Raw genomic sequence first — 24,069 nt, forward strand, 5'->3', positions numbered from 1 at the left:
GATTCAACCACCCTGTCTTTGTCATTCTGGCAGGTTTTGTTAGGTTGTCAATCTAGCTAAATATCTTCAAGGCCAAAAAGAATATAACCTTGTCAAAGAGGTGAGCACTTAAATCCAAGCTGACACTTGAAGCCAAAGCTATACTGAGAGAAACCTTCATTCCCAGAAGTGCTGAAAATTGAGAAGTGTTAAACCAAAGATTCATTTATTAATCTACCCTCACACACCCCGAGGATGATGTAGAAATGTTGATGCCAATTCAAAGAAGAGCAGGGGAATTCATGTAATATCTGAGCTATATGTCCCTGAGCCATCATTAAAGCACGTTACCAGCCCAAGAAAACACTGTGGTTCATGAGATATTGGTTTGTGGGGGAAATTATTCAATTGCTACTGCTTTTCTTTACTTTGCAAAACTTCACCACAACTTTGTTGATCTTAATGTTTGGGGCATTCTGGAGTCTAGTTAATTGCTAAATGTTTTCTTTTTCTGGATTCATTGTCATTAGTATGTCAGATTGAAGCAGAACTTGGACCTTCAATAAGGCAGTTCATGACATGTGATGCCTTCTCCTTTTCTCTCTGTCCAGGCGATGATTAATTTGTGTTTCACACCAGCAAGGGGGCTGACAAGTCACTGATAACTTAAAGCATTAAGCAATCAACAGCTTCTCACTAAGGGGGGCTTTCATGTATAACACCCTTCCTTATTTCTGCCACTTTGCCGACCACCTTCGCTCTGTCCGCATCAGTGACAGGCATTTCCCAGTGGCCAACCACTTAATTTCTGTGCCGCACTCATTTGCTCACGCCTGTCCATGGCCACATGTCAAACAAAAACCACCCATAAATTGGGGGAGTAATTTTCCATCAAAGAGCTTGAGTTAGAGAACATATCCAGATTCTAGGACATGTTGTTTCTTGCTGTTATCAGACACTTGAATAAACTGTCATCTACAAACTATGATGCCTTGAATATTTTAACTGTAGTTTTCTCTTTTGTTTTATTGCTGCATTATGATTTATTATTGTACTATGTGCTGTACTATTCAGTTTCTCCCCTACTTACAACCTATCCAACTTATGACCATCCATACATATGGCCAAAAAATAATACTGTGTACAATTTTTTAAATACTCTCTCAGTTCTCATTCTCAGTTGCCAAACAAGACCCAGGTCAGAGGTGTCAGGGATTCCAAATTTGGGTGGGAAAATGGGTTGGAGGTGTCGGGGGATTCTAGTCTCAGGTGGGGAACTGGGCCGAAGGTGTCAGGGGTTTCAGCCTCAGGTGGGGAACTGAGTTGGATGTGTCGGGGTTCCAGGTTCAAGGTGGCTGAGGTGTGGACCCGGGTTGGGGGCGTCGGGGGTACCAGGATCGGGTGGGGAACTGGGTTATATGTGTCAGGGGTACCAGGCTGAGGTGAGGACCTGGGTCGGAGGTATCAGGAGTTCCTAGTTCGGCATGGCTGGGGTGGGGACCTGGGTCGCATGTTAGTCACATAACAGGACTTTTTTGGAAGAGGATGCCAGAATGAATGTACATTCATAAAGAAGCTAAAACCATGCCAGGATTTAAGGCACTTAAGGATCAAGTAGCATTGTCACAAGGAGGAAATAGTTTTAAACTTAAACCTTTACTGATTTACCATTCTGAGATCCCACGTGCATGTGATTTCTACAAGCTATGTCCAACTTATGTCCATTTCAGAATCTGACCAATCGTTCAGAATGGAACTCGGACATATGTCGGGGAATGGTTGTGTAGGAATTGACTTGCCTGGATAGCATGTAAAACAAAGCTTCTTTCACATGACAATGAACAATTTTATCCAATTCAGTTCACTATCTGAAATGCTAGACTTTGGAAGAGGTGTCAAATGCCAGCATATTCTGGTAATCGAGGTGGAAAGAGTTCGTCTAATGCTTGGAGAAATTCTCATAACTCAACGAAGTACCCAAAACAAACTAATTGTTCATTCAAAAGCAACAAAACTATTTCCTACATATCTACCCTGGCACCTTCCCTATTCAGACATAAATACAGGGTTCCCCTCATTCTCACCTCTCACACCACCAACCTCCCCATCCAACATAGCATTCTTCACAATTTCCACCACCTACAACAGGATCCCGCCACTAGGCATATCTTAACTTCCCTTCCCCTCTCCATTGAGATTGCTCCCTTCCTGACTCCCTCATCTACTCATGCCTTCACCAATCACCCCCTGGGACCACAAGAAGTGTTGCAATCACACCCACACCTCCTCCCTCACCAACATTCAGGGGCCCAAATAGTCCTTCCATGTGAAGTAAGACATCTACTGCATCCGGTACTCCTAATATGTCAGGGAGACTGGTCGCAGACTGGGAGATTGTTTCATTGAGCACCTTCGCTCTGTTCACTGCAATAGCAAGGCCCTCCCAGTGACCAACAACTTCAAGCCCACACACGATTGCCACTATGACATAGCTCTCCATGTCCATATGCACTGCCAGGTTGAGGTCATCTGAAAATTTGATATTGCACCAAACGGCATCAATATTGACCTCCAATTTCTATCCCTTCCCTGTTCTCTCCTAAGCTCCTCTTATCTTTCTTTCTCCCTTCCCTTACCTCCATCCCCTGCTTTTTCCTGTATTTCATTTTACACAGAACAACATGGCTATTTATCTGCTGGACATTTTTTAAAAATATCTCACCATGAAATGGATCAAAAGTCCTTAAACTTTGAATTCATAAGAATAGATGAAGTTGAAGGATAGCTAAATTTAGATCATAGACTTTGAAACCTCTCACACAATACAAGTCCTGTTTGCAGGCAAATATGTGGGGGTGCTCTCAGCTGCCACATTATGAGGTATGTCTAACCCAGCACATCACAATCTGGCTGCGAATGTGTCATATCACGTGCACATTTTTAAAATATTTGTCATTTCTTTAACCACCCTCTAATTACTTTGCAATTTTATGCTTTCTTAGCCCTACCCTTCACCCCCCCTCTCCCCCCACCACACAAGAAAGGGAGTTTTATTCCTCTTATTCAAGTTTATTGTCATCTGATTGTACAAATACAACCCGAGGAGACAGTGTTCTCCAGTCCTTGGTACAAAACACGCAGACACACAACCCTAGGCAGGTCAAGTATTTCATTTGTACAAATAAATATTGTTTCACAAATGTGAGAGTCTCCAGATGGTGAGTGTGAGCACTTCCTTTGGTCATACAGCATTCTCACTGCCTCTGTGAAAAAGCTCATCATCAAAGACCCACACCACTCAGCACACGCTCTGTGCTCGGTGCCGTCATCAGGAAAGAGGTGTAGGGGCCGCAAGACTCGCACCGCCAGGTTCAGGAACAGCTGCACCCCCTCCACCCTCAGACTCAATCAGGGACTCGTTTAAGGACTCTGGTTTTTCTCTCCTCTCTGCATTGCAGTCAGTTCACGTGTTCAATGGGTACAGCTCATTGCACTACCCATAAGTGGTAATAATGAGTGGCCAGCAGGAAAGAATCTCAGGGTTGTATGTGATGGCCTGAATGTACTCTGACAATAAACCTGAAGCTGTTCCTCAGCCTGTTGGGGCTGATACTCCTGGATCACTTCCCTACTGCAATGGGTGTGATCACCGATGAGGTCAGCTGGACACCAGAATGCACAGTTGATGGCCAAAGCAATGATTGACGTGCACTCTGGGTGCGGTCTGGTGAGCTGGGAGAGGCGGTGCGCCTCGCTGTCGTTGCGACCTCCCGGCTGCAGGGGGCAGCATCTGCGGAGGACGCGAGTGCCGGCGGCTCCTTCACCCCCCCATGAGAACCAGCCTGCTGGCCGAGCTCTGTCGCGATTGGACCTCCTCGTGGGGGCGGAGCTGCGGCGGGTGTGTTCGCCCTCCTTCCCCATCATCCCCCCCCCCTCCCTCCTCCTCCCGGCCCTTTATCCTCCCCGACCTCCCTCCCCGCGCCTCAGCGGCCGGCACATCGGCGGCGCCGCCATGGAGACCGAGGTGCGCGTCCCGAGCGGCGCCCCCGCCGTGCCCAAGTTCTCCGTCTACGTGGACGAGAACGACGTGGTCCCCGGGGCCTTGCGGCTGGTCGGCCGGCTGCGGCCCCACTGGGACATCCAGCAAGTGAAGACCAAGGTAGGGCACGGCGGGCAGCCCGGACAACCGGACCCAGCTCCCCCCCCCCTTCCCTCCTCCTCCCCCCCTTCCCCCTCCTCCCCCCTTCCCCCTCCTCCCCCCTTCCCCCTCCTCCCCCCCTTCCCTCCTCCCCCCTTCCCCCTCCTCCCCCCTTCCCCCTCCTCCCCCCTTCCCCCTCCTCCCCCCTTCCCCCTCCTCCCCCCTTCCCCCTCCTCCCCCCCTTCCCCCTCCTCCCCCCCTTCCCCCTCCTCCCCCCCTTCCCCCTCCTCCCCCCCCTTCCCCCTCCCCCCCCCTTCCCCCCCCTCCCCCCCTTCCCCCCCCTCCCCCCCTTCCCCCCCCTCCCCCCCTTCCCCCCCCTCCCCCCCTTCCCCCTCCTCCCCCCCTTCCCCCTCCTCCCCCCCTTCCCCCTCCTCCCCCCCTTCCCCCTCCTCCCCCCCCTTCCCCCTCCTCCCCCCCCTTCCCCCTCCTCCCCCCCCTTCCCCCTCCTCCCCCCCCTTCCCCTCCTCCCCCCCTTCCCCCCCCTTCCCCCCCCTTCCCCCCCCTTCCCCCTCCTCCCCCCCCTTCCCCCTCCTCCCCCCCCTTCCCCCTCCTCCCCCCCCTTCCCCCTCCTCCCCCCCCTTCCCCCTCCTCCCCCCCCTTCCCCCTCCTCCCCCCCCTTCCCCCTCCTCCCCCCCCTTCCCCCCCTTCCCCCTCCTCCCCCCCCTTCCCCCTCCTCCCCCCCCTTCCCCCTCCTCCCCCCCTTCCCCCTCCTCCCCCCCCTTCCCCCTCCTCCCCCCCCTTCCCCCTCCTCCCCCCCTTCCCCCTCCTCCCCCCCTTCCCCCTCCTCCCCCCCCTTCCCCCTCCTCCCCCCCCTTCCCCCTCCTCCCCCCCCTTCCCCCTCCTCCCCCCCCTTCCCCCTCCTCCCCCCCCTTCCCCCTCCTCCCCCCCCTTCCCCCTCCTCCCCCCCCTTCCCCCTCCTCCCCCCCCTTCCCCCTCCTCCCCCCCCTTCCCCCTCCTCCCCCCCCTTCCCCCTCCTCCCCCCCCTTCCCCCTCCTCCCCCCCCTTCCCCCTCCTCCCCCCCCTTCCCCCTCCTCCCCCCCCTTCCCCCTCCTCCCCCCCCTTCCCCCTCCTCCCCCCCCTTCCCCCTCCTCCCCCCCCTTCCCCTCCTCCCCCCCCTTCCCCCTCCTCCCCCCCCTTCCCCCTCCTCCCCCCCTTCCCCCTCCTCCCCCCCCTTCCCCCTCCTCCCCCCCCTTCCCCTCCTCATGCAATTTACTCTTGCTATATTTCTATTTTCTCAGCCTCCTTTTTCTCTTGACTTTTAGCCTTGATTCTGTTTTCATTGTCTGCATTGTTTTGGTTTGGCACAACTTCTCCATGAATTTGAGGTTAGTAATTCAAAAGATTGGCATATGGGTTCAAGTTTCCAACTCAGTTATGTGCTAATTCTGTGCCCTAAAATGGTTGTAGTGAATAGTTTAATGGCATTGTCCAAAAGGATGTAAAATGAGTATGGCAAACTTGTATACAAGAACTCCTCACTGCCAAGAAGTAAACCCTGGTTTTAGTTTTGTTTAAAATAGCTGTCAGGGCAGGGGAGTCTTCTCTCAAGTACTTTTCATTTGTTCACTGACATTGAATTGGAAAGAAAGCACCTTGGGATCATCAACCTGAGGTTTTACATTAGGTCTTTGCTTTCATACTTGGGTGTCTTTATAAATGGCAAAAATGGGAGTTCTATAGGTTGGAGACTGAGTGGATAAAAGTAGGGCCACTCGTGGTGGAAGAATTTAATTTGAGGTGGAATGTGGATATTTTGCTAGGGATCGTGGAGGGCTTTTCGAGGTGCCAGATGATGAGCAATACAGAGGGTTGAGACCATGGAGGAATGTTGAAAGTGAGCATTAATCGTAAGTCAGAGAAGCAATGGTTGATAACTTTGAGAATGTGATGTGATCAAACCAAGTCAACGAAGGAAATATTTGGAGAAAATTGTAGCCTTGGAGAACCTTTGTGGTGGATTTTGGGGACGATGCAGGTGTCATGCATTTGGTTTTCCAGGAGGTATGTTTTAATATGCCACATAAGATGCTTGTGCACCCAGTGAAAGTTTGCAGTATTTTAGCTTGGATTGAAGATTGCTTATCACGAAGAAGGCAGTTGGAATAGATGGTTGTTTTTAGGCAGGTTAGATGTAACTAGTGATAGTTCCAAGGATCACTCCTCAGCAGTCTACTGTTTACTATCTGTATTAATATCTGAAGGAAGGGGCAAAATACAAGGTAGAAAAGTTTGCAGATGACAAAAAAAGTAAGAAGGCAGACTTGAGTGAGAATATTTGAACTCTGAAACAGGATATCGACCGGTTGAGTGAGTGGGTTTAAAAACTTGGCACATGGAATTTATTGAAAACCACTTCGGCAAGAGGAGCCAGAAGGCAGGGCGTTTATCTAAAGGAAGAGCGATGAAGTCGGTGGAGTACAGAGGGATTGAACTGTTCTTGTGCATCAAACACATGTTGGCATACAGCTAATTAAAAAGGCAAATAGCACATTGGCTTTTTTTAAAACCTTGGGTTGAATTTAAAATCAAAGTATTGTAGCAAGTGTACAGCATATTGAGGAGCTTCCACCTGAAGTACTGCATACAGTTTCAGTCCACATATTTAAGAAAGGATGTACCTCTACTAATATTGGAGTTGGCCCAGAAGAGATTCAGTACACTAATTCCTGGGATAAAATGTTTGTCATGTTATGAAAGGTAAAAATAAACTAAATCTATTGTTTGGAATTTAAAGTAAAGCGGTGATTTTACTGAAATATACAAGATCTTAAGGGACCATGGTTGCGCAAGTTGAGAGATTTTCATTGAGGAGATGGTTCTTAAATAAGAAAAGGAGGTAGTCATTTAAAGCTGATGTGCTTTTCTTCAGGGATGGTGGCTTTCTGGAATTCCCTACTGCAGAATGTTGTGGAGGCAAAGGTTATGTAAAGAGGGGTGATTACAATTTTGAAAGGTTGGGGAATCAACAATGAAGCTGGCTTGGTGTGAGACTTGTGAATGAGTAATGTGCTCACTTTAAGAAAAGCTGCTAAGAAGAATTGATGATATAATTTGTGGTAGTTTTCCCCCATCAGTACCATTCAGTGGTCATGACAATATTCAATATGAAATGATTCCCTTACTATCAGGATGGAGCTGGTGGCATCTAACATTCATATGCATTTTGTGGCTGCAATACAAAAACAACCAAAGTGAGAACCCATTCCACCTTGAATGTTTCATAAGCTGTTCTTCCCCTCTAATTTTTCCCACTAACTATCATTATGATGTATGCTCCCATGTTGATGAGAAGATGCTTCAGTCCAATGAAGATCCTGACCAATGCATTCAGAAATTGAGACTGGATTGGGGTCCCAGCGTATCTCATTCATTCAGTGATTGGAACTTGGCTTGGCCCAAGTACAGAGTTTGTCAGTTCCTGTCAGGATCCAAGATGAGGTTGGAAGACATAGGGAACCTGGGTTTTTCAGGGATATTGGGATCTGGTTAAGAAGAAGAGAGAGGGGTATAACAGGTATAGGCAACATGGAGCAAATGAGTATAAAAAGTGCAAGAAAAACCTCAAAAGAAATCAGGAAGGCTAAAAGAAGACACAAGGTTGCTCTGGCAGATAATGTGAAGGAAACACTAAGGGTTCTACAGGTATATTAAGGTGAAAAGAATAGTAAGGGATAAAATAGGTCCCCTTGAAGATCAGAGTAGCCGGCTTTCTATGGAGCCAAAAGAGATGGGGGGGAAAGTCTTAATTTTTTTTTAATCAATATTCACTCAGGAAACGGACACAGTATTGGGAAGTAAGGAAAACAAGCAGTGAAGTAATGGAACCTATATAGATTAAAGAGTAGGAAGTGCTTGTGTCTTAAAGCAAATAAGGTGGATAAATCCCCAGGGCCTGACAACATATTCACTCAGACCTTGATGGAGGCTAGTGTGGAAATTTCCTGAGCCACGGGTGAGGGGCCAGAGGATTGAAGGGCAGCTCATGTTCTGTTGTTTAAAAAAAGGCTCCAAAGTAACCCTGGAAATTATAGGCCAGTGAGCCAGGCATCAGTAGTAGGTAAATTATTGGAAGGTGTTCTAAGAGATCGGATATACAATTTAGATAGCCATGAACCCTTAGGTGTAGTCAAAATGTCTTTTGTGCATGATAGGTCGTGTTTACCAACTTTATAGAGTTTTTTGAGATTACTAGAAAAGTTGACAAGGGAAAGGCTGTGGATTTGGTTTAAATAGAATTTAGTAAGACCTTTGACAAATTTCCGCATGGGAGGTTAGTCAGAAAGGTTCAGATGCTAGGTATTCATGCGGAAGTAGAGAACTGGATTCGACAATGGCTGGACAGGAGAAGCCAGAGAGCATTGGTAAATGATTGCTTCTCAAACTGGAGGATGACTGTGACTAGTGTGTGCCTCAGGGATGGGTGATGGAACCATTGTTGTTTGTCATCTATATGAATAATCTGGATTATAATGTGGTAAATTGAATCAGCAGGTTTGCAGGTGACATTAACATTGGAGCTGTTGTGGACAGCAAAGAAAGTTTTCAAAGCTTGCAGAGGGATCTCGACCAGCTGGAAAAATTGGCTGAAAAATGGCAGATGGAATTTAATACAGACAAGTGTGAGGTTGCCTTTTTGGAAGGACAAATCAAGAAGGTCATGCACGATAAATGGTAGGGCACTGGGGAGTGCAGTAGAACAGAAGGAACTGGAAATACAGATACATAATTCCCTGAAAATAGTGTCACAGGTGGATAGGGTTGTAAAGAGAGCTTTTGGCAATATTGGCCTTCATAAATCAAAGTATTGAGTATAGGTGTTGGGATGTTATGTTAAAGTTGTATAAGACATTGGTGAGGCCAAATTTGAACTATTGTGTGCTGCTTTGGTCACCTAACAACAAGAAAGATATCAATAAGATAGAAAGAGTGCAGAGAAGATTTATCAAGATGTTGCTCGGACTTCAGGAACTGAGTTACAAGGAAAGGTTAAAACAGGTTAGGATTGTATTCCCTGGAGTGAAGAAGAAATGAGGGGAGGTTTGATAGAGGTATTTAAAATTGTGAAGAGGATAGACAGATACAACCAGACGCCATGGGTTAAGAGAGAAACGGGAAAAGTTTAGGGGGATGATGAGGAGGAACTTCTTCACACAGAGTGGTGAGGGTGTGGAACGAGCTTCCAGCTGAAGTTATGTATGCAGGCTCAATTTTAACATGCAAGAGGAATTTGGGCGGGTACATGGATGGGAGAGGTATGGAGGGTGATGGATTGGGTGCAGGTCAGTGGGCCTAGGCAACAAAAAAAATGGTTTGGCACCAGCCAGAAGGACCAAAAAGGCCTTTTCTGTGCTGTAGTGTTCAATGGCCTCTAATAATGAACTGACCTGTTTCTGAGAGAGATTAATTTGTTCAGTGAATTGAACTTAGTAAATGATTTTATAGAAACTCTTTGTAATGAAGTTCTTTTGTGCATATAAATAATTAGACTCCAAGATATTCCCCACAGTTGAGAAAAGTAGTTTTGTATTAAATTTGTCCAGGTTGCAAATGAATTTTAAAATATTTATAAAGGCAGCTCTCATCCTTTTTGTCATGTCTGTCTATTCCTCCCAAGAAGGGAAGCCATGTCTGTTCCTCCCAAGAAGGGAAGCCATGTCTGTTCCTCCCAAGAAGGGAAGCCATGTCTGTTCCTCCCAAGAAGGGAAGCCATGTCTGTTCCTCCCAAGAAGGGAAGCCATGTCTGTTCCTCCCAAGAAGGGAAGCCATGTCTGTTCCTCCCAAGAAGGGAAGCCATGTCTGTTCCTCCCAAGAAGGGAAGCCATGTCTGTTCCTCCCAAGAAGGGAAGCCATGTCTGTTCCTCCCAAGAAGGGAAGCCATGTCTGTTCCTCCCAAGAAGGGAAGCCATGTCTGTTCCTCCCAAGAAGGGAAGCCATGTCTGTTCCTCCCAAGAAGGGTGGAAAGAAATGTTGAGAACCATTGCTCTAAACAGATCAGTGGGTATACTCTAAACTGATCAGTTCTAAGGATGCGTAATAATACATTATTACTGCTAGTTTCACCTGTTGGTGTTCAGTACAATAATGTCATCAATGTAAGGTGGATCAGATGTAGAGTAATGTTTCCATTGCACTTCCTCAACAATGTACCATCTTTCTCTGTCATTTGTTGTCTTTAATGGGTTTGAATCTTGGTGTATTTAATTGCATTGTTTTACCTGCCCAGAGTGAAGCTGATTTGGATTCTGACCGTTTGATCATCCTGCTTTTAGTAACTGAGACTGAATTTATAAATTCAATGTTTATGTAGCTATTCTCTGTGCACTCACTATCCTGGTGAATTTGCTGGGTTTTGTAGGTAAAGGTGGCTGCAGTTGCCTCTTCTAAACTTTCCCAAGTTAATTGTGCTTGCTGTATTTGGACTGCTGTGAGTCATGAGCACTAACTAGTCCACACCTATGTTGGAGGTTGGCATAGCATTGTCGATGATTATTCAATTGAAGTGCTGTGATTCCATTATCCAGTGTACCTGTTGACCTGGTCAAAGTAGGGAGTTGCAGGAAGGTTGTGGAAAGTGGCTTCTTCTCAAGTTCAGGTGGTTATGGTCAGAACAGTACTTTGGGCAGAGATCAAAATCAAGTTCTTTTGATTTATTAGGACCATAAGGTATAGGAGCAGAAGTAGGCCATTCAGTCCATTGAGTCTAGTCCACCATTCCATCACTGTTGTGTAAAAACTCTTGGATTTATTGAGATAGAGGTGGCTTTCCTTAATGGCATTGAAATTGGAGGATACTTCAAATGTAATTTAGTATTATAGTATTTTAAAGCATTAATTCTATCCCTGACATTCTGACTTAGATTAAATCAGTTTGAGAACCACGCTGGACTTGAGTTTGCATATTTTATAGGTTTCCGGCAGAGGTGGTTGAAGCAGGGACGTTATTTACATTTAAGGAAACACTGGATAATTACATGGAGGGGAGAGGATTGGAGGGGTATGGACCAGGTGGCCAGCATGGACTAATAGGGCCAAACTGGCCTGTTCTGTGCTGTATATGGTGATATGTGCAATTATGGATTGAGATCCTTCGATGCAGAGTTCAAGCCCACTGTACATTTACACCATATCTGAAAAAGCATGAAGAGCAAGATTGTGCCAAAATTCTTTTAGTTTGAGGGTACCTATATTACATTTATGTAGGAATCTTTACATTTTAGAGAAGAATGGAAGAAATTGATTTTAATGATGCAATGCACAAAAGTACTTGAAAGAAAAACAGTAACCATAGGAAGTAAAAGGGAGTCAATGTTTTGGGCCTGAGCCCTTCATTAGGAATATGGAACATCAGGCAGATAAGTTTCTTCAGCACTTCTGTGCACAGCACTAGAACTCCATCTGCAGATCTCTTGTTCACCTTGATTTTATTGGTGCTTTTTAATCAGGTTAAAATATTCCAAGCATTGTCACAAAATATGTTAAGCTGAAATTGAAGTATATTTTAAGCGTCTTTAGAATCTGGAGAGAAGTTTGGGGAGAGAACTGCAGCATTCAGTCTTGGTAGGTGGGCACATGATTATTAATAGGGACCATTGAGAGGTCTGAAATAAAGCTGGAGGAGATGAGAGGATTTTGTTTTTACCCAATACCTGTGATCAATGGGCTAATTCTATGTCTAAAAAAACATTTGTATTTGGCCTTTTCATATAGCTTGGACTTTGGCACAGAAGCAAAACCGACACTGAAAAATGTACACTGGGAAAGTATTGGAAGCCAGGAAAGGGATTTAGAAATTTCCTCATTATGAATGGTAGTCAGCTTGTAAACCAATAAATGGTGTGGAATCAGGAGCTCGGTATTACTTTGCCGCAAGTCTGAAGAAGCTTAAAGAATTTGGAATGTGGAAGAATTTGTCAAACCATTGTTGATTCTTTGACCCTAGAGGGATTCAGTTGGGTGGGGTTGGGGGGAGACTCTTAAACCTGCGGTCAGTATGATTTCTACATTAATGCTGATCTTGCCAATAATGGGCATATACTGAGAATGAAGAACAAATCAAACGTTTGCAGAAAATGTGGCTGGTGATAATCGGATAAAGTGAGGTCATCTGGTTAGAATGTGAAAGTGGTGTGATCATGTCTGTCATGAGTGGAAAGTTTTCTTCAGTTTGCAAAGAGTAAATACACTGATTAATCATGACCAGTCATGACTGTTACGTCGCAGACGACGAACAATAGAAATTCACCAAGACCATGTTGTTTTTAAAACAATATATTTATTAATAATAATATAACATCTTGCATAAATTTATCCCAACCATTACAGCTTAGGCACAATTCTAGAAAGTTATTCCAAATTTCAGTTTAGAAATCCTGTGTTGAAATTCATACTTTTAAATTGATGCCAGAAATAATCACAAAGGAGGTGAGAGGACTGAGTAATCAGACTACTTAAAAACTCATGAATCCTTATCGAGTTGCTTCTAGAGAAATGTACTTTCATACTTGTCATAACTCCCCTCTTGCCTTGCATAGAAAAATTGTGCTTCCAAAACCCAGAGACAGGTCAGACGAAATGTTCATCACAATGGTCATGATCCAATTAAGCAATTCTCCTGCTTCCTTTACCCAGATGTGGGTCAATCAAAATGACCATTACAATGGTCACGGTAGTTCAATAATTCCCCTGACAAGAAAAATCAGCAATCCACCTCTGTGTTTATCAGAAGAGCAAGATCTTCACAGAGAAATAGAAGGTAAAACTGGTGGACAAAGAGAAATAGAAGGTAAAACTGATGAACAGAATATAGATAGTCTTATTTGAAGAACAAATGAGATCACTAAAAGAATGGTTTTCATTGGAGTTTAATGCAATTAAAAGGAAAATGAAAAGAACAGAAGATAAAATGCAAAGGTTAGAACTGGTAATGACAGAAATAGGGAAAAGAGTAGAGAATGTGGAAGAGCTGGAAACGGCTAGAGAAATGGAAGTGAATGACTTAAGAGAAAAATTGGAAGAAAGTGACAAAAAATTTAAGAGACACAAGAGTTGTTATCTCAGAAAATTGATATGTTGGAAAATTATAGTAGGCAAAACAACATAAATATAGTGGGCCTGAAGGAGGGTGAAGAAGGCACAGACATGAAGGAATTTATAAAAGGATGGATCCCGAAGGTCCTGGGAATGACAGAAATGCAGGAAGAAATGGAAATAGAAAGGCCACACAGAGCATTACCTCTGAAACCACAGGCACATGAAAATACAAGATCCATCTTAGTAAAATTTTTGAGATACACGACATGAGAAAATATTCTGGAATTGGCAAGGAATAAAGTTAGAGAAGATAATAAACCATTGGAATACAAGGGTCAAAAAATATTTTTTTACCCAGACTTAAGTTTTGAACTCATAGAGGAGGAAGGAGTTTAATACAGTGAAATTGATTTTATGGAAAAAAAGGTTACAAATTCATATTGAGACATCCAGCTGTACTTAAAATATCTATACCCAGGGAGCAAATCTGACTGTTCTCTGATCCAGAGAAAGCGCAAGAATTCGCAGAAAGTTTGCAGGACAGGAGAAGAGATGTAACAAGATTGAAGAATGGCGATAAAGTATTTATAAAGATGTAAAAACAATGTACATGTAAAGCACTAAAGAGGGGAAAGAGAAGGGGAGTAAGGGGGGGGAAGAGAGAGAGCTTTGTTTTTTTAAAAAAAAGTGTTTTCTGGAGAGGGCTGGATAGAGGGGGATTAACCGTCACTGCAAAATCAGTTGACGCTGTGAAAGAGAAGGGGAGTAAGGGGGGGAAAGAGAGAGAGCTTTGTTTTTTTAAAAAAAAGTGTTTTCTGGAGAGGGCTGGGTAGAGGGGGATTAACCGTCACTGCAAAATCAGTTGACGCTGCGAACAAGATCGCAATCCAAATGAAAAGGGGAATTGTGGTTGCCCGTCATTTCAGAGGGGGGGGGGGACTTTTGGGGTTAAGGTATTAGTGGATGTGGGAACTGCGGGGATACTTTATGTTTTAACTGTGTTGTCGTACATTAAGTGTAATAAGAGAAAACTAAGATGAAAAGGGGATGGAGGTGGCAAAGAGGTGGAAAAGAGATGTATGCTAGGTATAAGATGGCCATGTTGAACTATATCACTATAAACATTAATGGAATACATAAGCAAATTAAAAGGAAGAGGCTACTAAATTTATTGAAGGGAAAAATAGATATAGCATTTTTGCAGGAAACGCATCTAACTGAAGTGGAACATAACATACTAAAGCGAGACTGGGTAGGACATGTAACGGCAGCATCCTATAATTCAAAAACTAGCCATACTAGTTAACAAAAATGTACCAATCAAAATAGAGGAGGAATGCAATGATAGTGTCATATACTCAGGATTTTGGAATTTACTCAATATATATGCACCTAATGAGGAAGATCAAAAGTTTATGCAGAATATTTTTTGAAGATTGCGGACACACAAGGAAATATATTGATAGGAGGGGATTTTAACTTTAATTTGGACCCAATGTTGGATAAAACTGGACAAAAGACAAGCAAAAAGAATAAAGCCAAATTTATGGTTAAATCAATGCAGGAAATGAAACTTATGGATATATGGAGGAGGCAACACCCAAGAGAGAAGGAATTTTCATATTATTCGAGTAGGCACCAAACTTACTCAAGGATTGATATGTTTTTGTTGTCAGCCCATATTCAATGGAGAGTTAGGAAAACTGAGTATAAAGCTAGACTACTATCAGATCATTGTTATTAGCAATAGAACTGATGGACATCCCACCAAGAACATATAGATGGAGGTTAAACTCCATGCTACTTAAAAGACAGGAATTTAGGGAGTTTATTGAATGCCAAATTAAAACATATTTTGAAATAAACAGAGGATCAGTGAAAGGCAAATTTATATTCTGGGACACAATGAAAGTCTTCATTAGAGGGCAGATAATAAGTTATGTGACTAAGATGAAAAAGGATTACAATCGGGAAATAGAGCAGTTGGAAAGGGAGATAGTAAGTACAGAAAAGGAATTAGTAAAAACAGATGATATAATGAAAAGGAGAGAATTGGCAGACAAAAAAATTAAATACAAAACATTACAAACGTACAAGGTGGAGAAGAACATAATGAAAACAAAGCAAAAGTATTACAAAATGGGGGGAAAAAAACACATAAAATATTAGCCTGGCAACTTAGAACAAGCTAAAAGAACAATACTGGCATCAAGGAAAAAGGACAAACAAATTACATATAATCCAACAGAGATTAATGAAAATTTTAAGGAATTTTATGAAAAATTGTATCAAACTGAGAACAAGGGGAAAGATGATAAAATAGAGGAATTTTTAGCTAAAATTTAATTGTCGAAATTACAAGGAGGAACAAAACAAATTAATAAAACCATTTGAAATAGAGGAAATACAGGATATATTAAAAAAGCTGCCGAACAATAAAACACCAGGAGAGGATGGATTTCCGATAGAATTCTATAAAACATTTAAAGAGTTATTAATTCCACCTCTCCTGGAAGTAATGAACCAGATAGAAGAAACACAAAACTTGCCAGATTCATGGAAGACAGCAATAATTACAGTAATACCAAAGACGTGTTCCCAAGGATAAAATACTTCAAACATTACCAATTCCTTTAACAGAAAAATTCTTTAAGAGAATAATAAGGAAATTCTTGTGGAAAGGGAGGAATCCAAGGGTAGTGATGGATAAATTAGCAGAGAGGTATAATCAAGGTGGTTTGCAGTTACCAAATTTAAGAAATTATTATACAGCCACACAATTAAGGTATTTATCAGATTTTTACCAGACAAGGGAAAAACCAGACTGGACTAAGATAGAACTAGATAAAATAGGGGAAAAGGTACCGGAACATATACTTTATAAGTGGGATGAAAAGCTGGTGCAATATAAAAACTCATCAGTATTGCATCATTTACTTAATATATGGAAGAAGATCCACTTAGAAAGGAAAAAAAATTGAATGATCAAATACCAAAATTACTATTGACACAAAATCCGCTAATCACTTTTACAATAGATAACCTTTCCTTTAGAGAATGGGAGCGAAAAGGAATCAAAAGGATAGAAAATTGTTTTTTGGGAAATAATTTATTAACATTTGAACAGTTGAAGTACAAATGTGGAATAACTCATGGTACAATGTTTGCATATCACCAACTGAAAGCTTATTTAAAGGATAAATTGGGAAACAGCTTGAGATTACCCGAAGGAAGCAGCTTTGAATATGTGATTACAGACACAATAATAATTAAGATTTATAACCAACATGTACATTAAGCTGCAAGATAAGGAAAATGATGAAATAAACTATAAACCTAAGCAGAAGTGGGAAAAGGATCTAAACATAAAGATAAAAAATGAAGTATGGGAAAAGTTATGTTCTGGAACTATGAAGAATACAATAAATACAAGGTTACGCATGATACAGTATAATCTGTTACACAGGGTACAGATCACTCCTCAAAAATTAAAAGAATGGGATCCAACATTATCGGATAGATGTTTTTGCTGTAAGGACGAAATGGGAACAACACTACATGCAACTTGGGCATGTATGAAAGTGAATACGTTTTGGGAAGAACTAAGTCAGATACTAAATAAAATTACAAAAAATAACATATCAAAAAAAACAGATATTTCTTTTAAGTAACATAAGAAGTAGAGAATTAGGCCTCAAATTGGATAAAGTCCAAAAAAATTTCATTATAATAGCCTTAGCGATAGCAAAAATTTGTATAATGTCAACTTGGAAAATGGAAGAGAGCATGAGAATACATCAATGGTACATGGAAATGAATAAATGTATTCCATTGGAAAAAAATAACATGTAATTAAAAAATAAAGTCACAATGTTTGAACAAATTTGGGAACCATACATGGAACATGTCAGAGAGAGCTTGCCTTGGACTTCCACCCCCTAAAATGAGAATGGAAATGATAAGAAGACAAACCGACTAGATTCAATGTTTATTTTCCTTTGTATGAAGATATTGTTTTATGGTTTTATTGTAAATGTTGAATATGGGTTTTGGAGGGGTGTGGGTCGAGGGGAGGGAGGGTTGGGGGGAAAAAAGGGAGAAAAGACCACTGTGTAAATTTAATGAGAAACATTTGTACATATTTTGGTTGATATGATTCACAGTGTGAAAAATAAAAAAATTATTTAAATTTTTTTTAAAAACATGACTAAATGAAATATGAGCTTGTAATACTTTCGCCCAGCAAAGAAAATTTTGTGCTGTAAGAGCAAAATTTTAACTGCAACCTATAATTTGAAATAGTACATTCACTATTACTACATAATATAAGACAAATATAACATTTTTCAGCAATTACATTATCGTTGCTTTTTAATGAGTTATCAGTAAATCATAATCCTGCAGAATTAGACTCTAGTTTAACAATCATCTGTTCTTGTGTTTAATTTTACTCAAGAACACTCCGGGATTATGGTCAGTAAACACAACCAAGTGATTTCTGAGCTGTGCAGATGTCAAGCTCAAAAGCTGCAAAGCCAGTACAAGGGACCATAATTCTTTATGGTAGAATAATTCATTGAATTTCTTGGATAAGTAAGCCACTCAAAACCACTCCTTCGTAAAAGCCCTGCTCCTGCAGCTTCATCACCTGCATCTCCTGTAAAGAAAATGGCCTCTCAAAGACAGGTGACTTAAGCATAGGCTAGTGCCAAAATGGCTCTCAATTTATCAAATGCTTCCTGACAAAGTTCTGTTCAAACAAATTTTTCACCCTTCTTCAGAAGACAACGTGGGTACATATTGAAGTGAATATCATAGGAGAAACTAATCCAGAACATTTTTTATATAAATGGAACGAGGAACTTTTGAAAGGAGTACCAATTTTAAAACATTTATTCATGATATCGAATGGAATTCTTGTAGAAAGAGGGATTAAGAACTACCAAATAGCTAAGATTATGTTAAAGCAGAATCCACTTATTCCTTTTACTTTACATAATACTTACTTTGATATCTGGCACAATAAGAGGATAAAATATTATTTATTCGGTTCTTTTTTCTTTTGGACAAATGAAAGAGAAATACAATATACAAAATAATACTATTTTTCATACTATCATCTTGAATCATATTTAAAAAAAGAAATTGGGTGCAAATTTTAGACTTCCGGAACAGAGCCCATTTGAATATTTAATAATTTGTACATTTATTGAGAAATTTATTACTAATATGTATATACAATTACAAGACACAATGCAGAAAAGGGAACTATACAAGTCTGAAAAAAAGATGGGAAAAAGATTTAAATATACAAATTCATAATGATGCCTGGTCAAGATTGTGCCAGAAGAGTGTAACCAATATGAATTAATGCTAGATATTAAATGGTACAATATTTTTTACACCAATATACTGCACACTGTATAAATTACTTGGACGATTCAAATTGTTCTGACAAATGTTTCAGATGTAACAAAGAAACAGAAACCATATTACATGCAGTTTGGTCTTGTGAAAAAGTGGGAAAATTTTGGGAAGACTTGACTATATTATTGGGACAAATTATGAAGATACAGATACCAAAAGATCCCAGAATTATTTTGCTTGGTGATTTATATGACACTAATACGAAATTGAAGTTGGACAAATATCAATGAAAATTTTTGAGTGTAGCAATAACAGTGGCACAAAAATGTATGGCAGTTACATGGAAGTCATATAATTTTATACGGTTGGATAGATGGCATACAGAAATTCAAAGCTGTAAACCATTGGGAAAAGATTACTTATAATTTAAGGAATCAACCTGAATATTTTTATGATTTGGAAACCATGTATGGATTTAATAATTAAGAGTCCATTCACATTGTCCATAACACCCACTCCTCCCAATTAATATGTATAGGATAGAATAATATGCTAGGAATATATGAATAGTGAATGATAAATAAATTCAGGTGTTTTTTCTTTTTCCTCCTTTTCTTTTGGGGAGAGGAATGGGATAAAAGAAAAAAATTATATCATTTTGTATCATTTTTATTGTATTATATTATATGATGAAGAATTATATGCATATATTGATGCAAATGAAAAATAAAATTTTCCAAAAATAATTACAACCAATGCCTCTGGTGAAGGTGTAAGAGCCAAGTTCTCAAAATAAGGTTTTAACATATTGACATGGCAACTCTGTGTTTTACGCCTTCGATCTGGTGTTTTAACTATGTCGTTGATTTCATTCACCTTTGACTCTATATCACCCGGAGCTGAAAATTTTGCCCTAAGGGATTTGGAATTTGTTGGGAACAGGATTAACACTCTATCCCCTGGCTTAAGTTCTCACCCTAGTCTTTTTATCGTTACCAGATCTTCATTTTTGAGCCATTTTCAAATTCTCGAACTAATTTACAGACTTTCTGCAAACAATTTTTAAACTTTGAAACATAATCTAACAAATTCAATTGCACATCCTATTAACCCATTCATTGTTCCTTCAACAACACTAAAGGTCCTCTAACTTGATGTCCAAACACCAGCTCAAAAGGGCTAAAGCCTAATGATTCTTGTTCAGTGTCTCTCACTGCAAACAAATGGTCACCCTCATCCCAAAGTAATGGATCCTCATCATGCTTTTGAGGGTCGAATAGAACCTCTGCAAGGCCTCGTGAGGTTCTGGATGATATGCAGATCTTGTGATTTGGTTAGCTCCCAATTTTTAAGCCATCTGCTGAAACAGCCCCAACATGAAATTTAATTCCTGGTCTAATTATATCTCTTTAGGCAAAATGTCTAAAGTGAAAAATTTTGAGCTTTTGACACAGTTTTAGCTTTATTGCTTCTGGAAACCTGGAGGCTGTATACATGACAGTTAACAAATACTGTTTCCCAGCTTTTGTCCTGGGCAATGGGCCAACACAATGCACAATAATTTTAGAAAAGGGTTCGTCAAAAAGCGGAATGGGTTGTAAAAGAGCCACTGGGGGATCCTTGTTAGGTTTACCCATAACCTGACAAATGTGACATGTCTGGCAAAATGTCACACCATCTTTTCTTCAACTAGGCCAATAGGGTTGTTTCTTTATAGTTTTCCTCATACCAAGATGACCACGCAAGGGCATGCTGTGGGCCAAGGTTAAAATTTCATCCTTATAGACTTTAGGAACAATAATCTGGTGTACAACTGCCCATTCTTCATTGGCAGGAATATCAGGTGGTCTCCACTTCCTCATCCACATGCCTTCTCTGAAATAATGATCAACTGAGGCACTTATCTTTCACTTCAACAAGATCAGGATCTCTATTCTACACTGTTATAAACTCTTTTTGGGATAACAACAAATCCTTGCACGGGTTAGCACCAGAACTCTGATCCAATAAAGAAGGATGTAAAGTCTTTGGCAGATCATTGCAATCTGAGTGCTTTTTTGCGCTATCAGAGATTCCAGTCCTTTTAAAATCATTCTGCCCTGGCAAACTTTTTAGCCATAGCTCGGGTCACTGTGCAGGCTGGATATATATGTCAGAATCGGTCTGTCTCATCAATGACTTGCTTAGTTGTCAACCTCACCGCAGAGATAATTTTACCCTCTGCAAGATCATTTCCTAATAACAACGAAACCCCCTCCACTGATAAACTTGATGGGATCCCTGTCATAACAGGTCCATCAACTAATTTTGATTTCAACATTATCCTGTGCAGAGGTATCACCTCCCAGACCTCAAATTAAATTTGTTTCACCCATAGCAGTCTCATCACAAACCTCCAAAACACTGTCCAAAATGAGTAACTGGGCAACCCCAGTATCTAGAGGGATTTTCACTGTCATTTGTGGTGACCCTTTACCAAAATCAAACCTGCTGACACAAAATATTTGAATTCATCCCTAATGTCCTCAGATGACATCACTAATTATGTCACATCCAGGCCATGTGATAGAAGCAGTGACATGTATGAGCCCAGCATGCAAGCCTGGAGGAGTCATTCTTGTACTAGGCTCTACACCATGTACATTGACTCCTGGCATATACATCAACTCAAAGGTGTACAGCGACTCCACAAAGTGTGTAGTAGCTCAGCATAGAATAATTTGTTACAGCATCTTACTTAAATTTACCTCAACTATGTGTGAATGTACGTGTGTGTGTGAGAGTGAGTGTGATACCCAAACCATTACAGCTTGGACACAATTCTGGAAACTCATTCCAAATTTCAGTCTTAGAAATCCTGTGTTGAAACTCACTTTTAAACTGACGCCTGATGTAATCACAAAGGATGTGAGAAACTGAGTGATCAGACTGCTGAAAACTCACGAATCCTTGTCAGTTTGCTTCCAGAGAAATGTCCTTTCATGTGAATGGTTGTCACAATTCTCCTCTTCCTTGTGTGGAGAAATTAAACGTGTGACTTCTATGATCCTTCCAAAACACAGACACAGGTTAGACGAAATGACCATCACAATTGTCAAGATCCTGCTTCGTTTACCTAGATATGGATCAATCAAAATGCCCAGTACAATGGTCACGGTGGTTCAATAATTTCCCTGACAAGGAGAATCAGTAGAATTGTCCATTTCACACAGTCATTCCACCTCTTGTGTTTATCAGATCGCTGGCTAATCAAGCTGAATCCTGTCTTTTTGTGTCTCAATCACATGACTCATCATCTGTTTTTCCTGAATAAACAACCATTGTTCTTGATTCTTCTAGAGCATCACTTTATAGGCAAAACTTTGTTGCCACTTCTTCTTGCCACAAGCTGTGAATGGTTGGAGCTTGAACCCATTCTTAAAATGACAGTCACAGTAAATGAAATGTGAGCTTGTAATATGACAACTACCTTATTGACAATATGTTGCTATGAGAAGTTTTTTTTGTTACTAACTGAGCTGATCCTTAGTGTCTCTCCATCTTGTATTAACAACAGGATACTGGTAAAATGAGTACTGTAGCTTAGGCTAGGACAGTTTGTAAATTATTCAGTAGTCAGATCTGTTGTGTGGTTTTAGAAACATGGAACATTACAGCACAGAAACAGGCCCTTTTAGTCTGTATTGAACCATTTTTGTTTTGCCTAGTCCCACTGACATGCACCCAGTCCATAGCCCTCCATACCTATCCCATCCACGTACCTGTCCAAATGCTTCTTAAATGTTAAAAGTTCACCACTTCAGCTGGCAGCTCATTCCACACTCCCACACTCTGTGTGAAGATGTTCCACCTAAACTTTCCCCTCTCACCCTTAACATGTCCTCTGGTTTGTATCTCCCATAACCTCAATGGAAAAAGCCTACCAACATTTAATCTGTCTATTCCCTCATAAGTTTTAAATACTTGTATCAAATCTCCCCTCATTCCTCTATGCTCCAGGGAGAAAAGTCTGAACCTGTTTAACCTTTCCCTGTAACTCAGTTCCTGAAGTTCAGGCAACATCCTAGAATATCTTTGCTTTGCACTCTTTCTATTTTATTGATATCTTTCCTGTAGTTAGGTGACCAAAGCTGCGCACAATACACCAAATTTGGCTTTCCCAATGTGTTATATGACTTTAACATAACATTCCAACTCCTGTAGTCAATACTTTGATTTATGAAGGCCAATATTGCCAAAAGCTCTCTTTACAACCTTGTCCACCTGTGATATCATTTTCAGGGAATTATGTATCTGTATTTCCAGATCCCTCTGTTCTACCGCACTCCTCAGTGCCCGACCATTTATCATGCATGTCCCTTCTTGATTTGTCCTTCCAAAATGCAACACCTCACCCTTGTCTGCATTAAATTCCATCTGCCATTTTTCCAGCTGGTCCAGACCCCTCTGCAAGCTTTGAAAACCTTCTTTGCTGTCCACAACGCCTCCAATGTAGTGTCACCTGCAAACTTGCTGATCCAATTTACCACATTATAATCCAGATCATTCATATAGACCAAACAACAATGGTCCCAACACTGATCCCTGAGGCACACCACTAGTCACAGTCATCCAGTTTGAGAAGCAATCATTTACCAATGCTCTCTGGCTTCTCCTGTCCAGCCATTGTCGAATCCAGTTCTCTACTTCAGCATGAATACCTAGCACCTTCCTGACTAGCCTCCCATGTGGGACCTTGTCAGAGGCCTTACTGAAGTCCACATAGACAACATCCACACCCTTTCCTGGTAACCTCCACAAAAAACTCTTAAGATTGGTTAAACACAACCTACCACACACCCAGCCATGTTGACTATCCCTAATAATTTCTTAGCGGACCAAATAATTGTATATCCAATGCACACCTTCCAATAATTTACATCTGATGTCAGGCTCACCTGCCTATAATTTCCATGGTTAATTTTGGAGCCTTTTTTAAACAACATAAACTACCTTCCAATCCTCTGGCAGGACACCTGTGGCTAAGGACATTTTAAATATTTCTGCCTGAACCCCTGATATATCTACACTAGCCTCCCTCAAGGTCTGAGGGAACATCTTGTCAGGTGCTGGGGATTTATCCACCTTATTTGCTTTAAGACACAAGCACTTCCTACTCTTAAATCTGTATGATCTCACTGCTTGTTTTCCTTACCTCCCACAACTTTGTGCCTGTTTCCTGAATGAATTAATACTGATGGGGAAAAAAACATTTAGGATCTCCCCCATCTCTTGACTCTATGCAAAGCCGATCAGTCTGATCATCAAGGGGACCAATTTTGCCCTTTACTATCCTTTTGCTCTTAATATATGTATAGAAATCTTTAGGATTTTCCTTCACTTTGTCTGCCAAAGCAACCTCATGTCTTCTTTTATCCTTCCTGATTTTTTTTTTCTGGAAGTTTTTCTTGGATTTTTTATATTCCTCGTGTACCTTATTTGCTCCATGTTGTCTA

The 24,069-nt window shown here is 41.2% G+C and overlaps 1 protein-coding gene across 5 annotated transcripts in view; it reads left to right on the forward strand.

Moving 5' to 3' along the window:
- The first annotated feature begins 3,672 nt into the window (after positions 1-3,672).
- The window catches only part of LOC138765171 (ethanolamine kinase 1-like), a 66,167-nt gene continuing 45,770 nt past the window's right edge, over positions 3,673-24,069 (forward strand). For 2 of the 5 annotated variants that reach the window (XR_011358514.1, XR_011358515.1), the window contains exon 1: positions 3,673-4,138. Coding sequence is in view for 3 of the 5 variants with exons in the window: in XM_069942049.1 (XP_069798150.1) it covers positions 3,992-4,138 (147 nt within the window). In the remaining 2 variants the exon portion in view is untranslated. The remainder of the gene's footprint in view (positions 4,139-24,069) is intronic. The other 3 variants (XM_069942049.1, XM_069942048.1, XM_069942047.1) reach the window with 2 other exon arrangements.

Source organism: Narcine bancroftii, chromosome 5, assembly GCF_036971445.1.
Source record: "Narcine bancroftii isolate sNarBan1 chromosome 5, sNarBan1.hap1, whole genome shotgun sequence".
In the NCBI taxonomy this organism is placed as follows: domain Eukaryota; kingdom Metazoa; phylum Chordata; class Chondrichthyes; order Torpediniformes; family Narcinidae; genus Narcine; species Narcine bancroftii.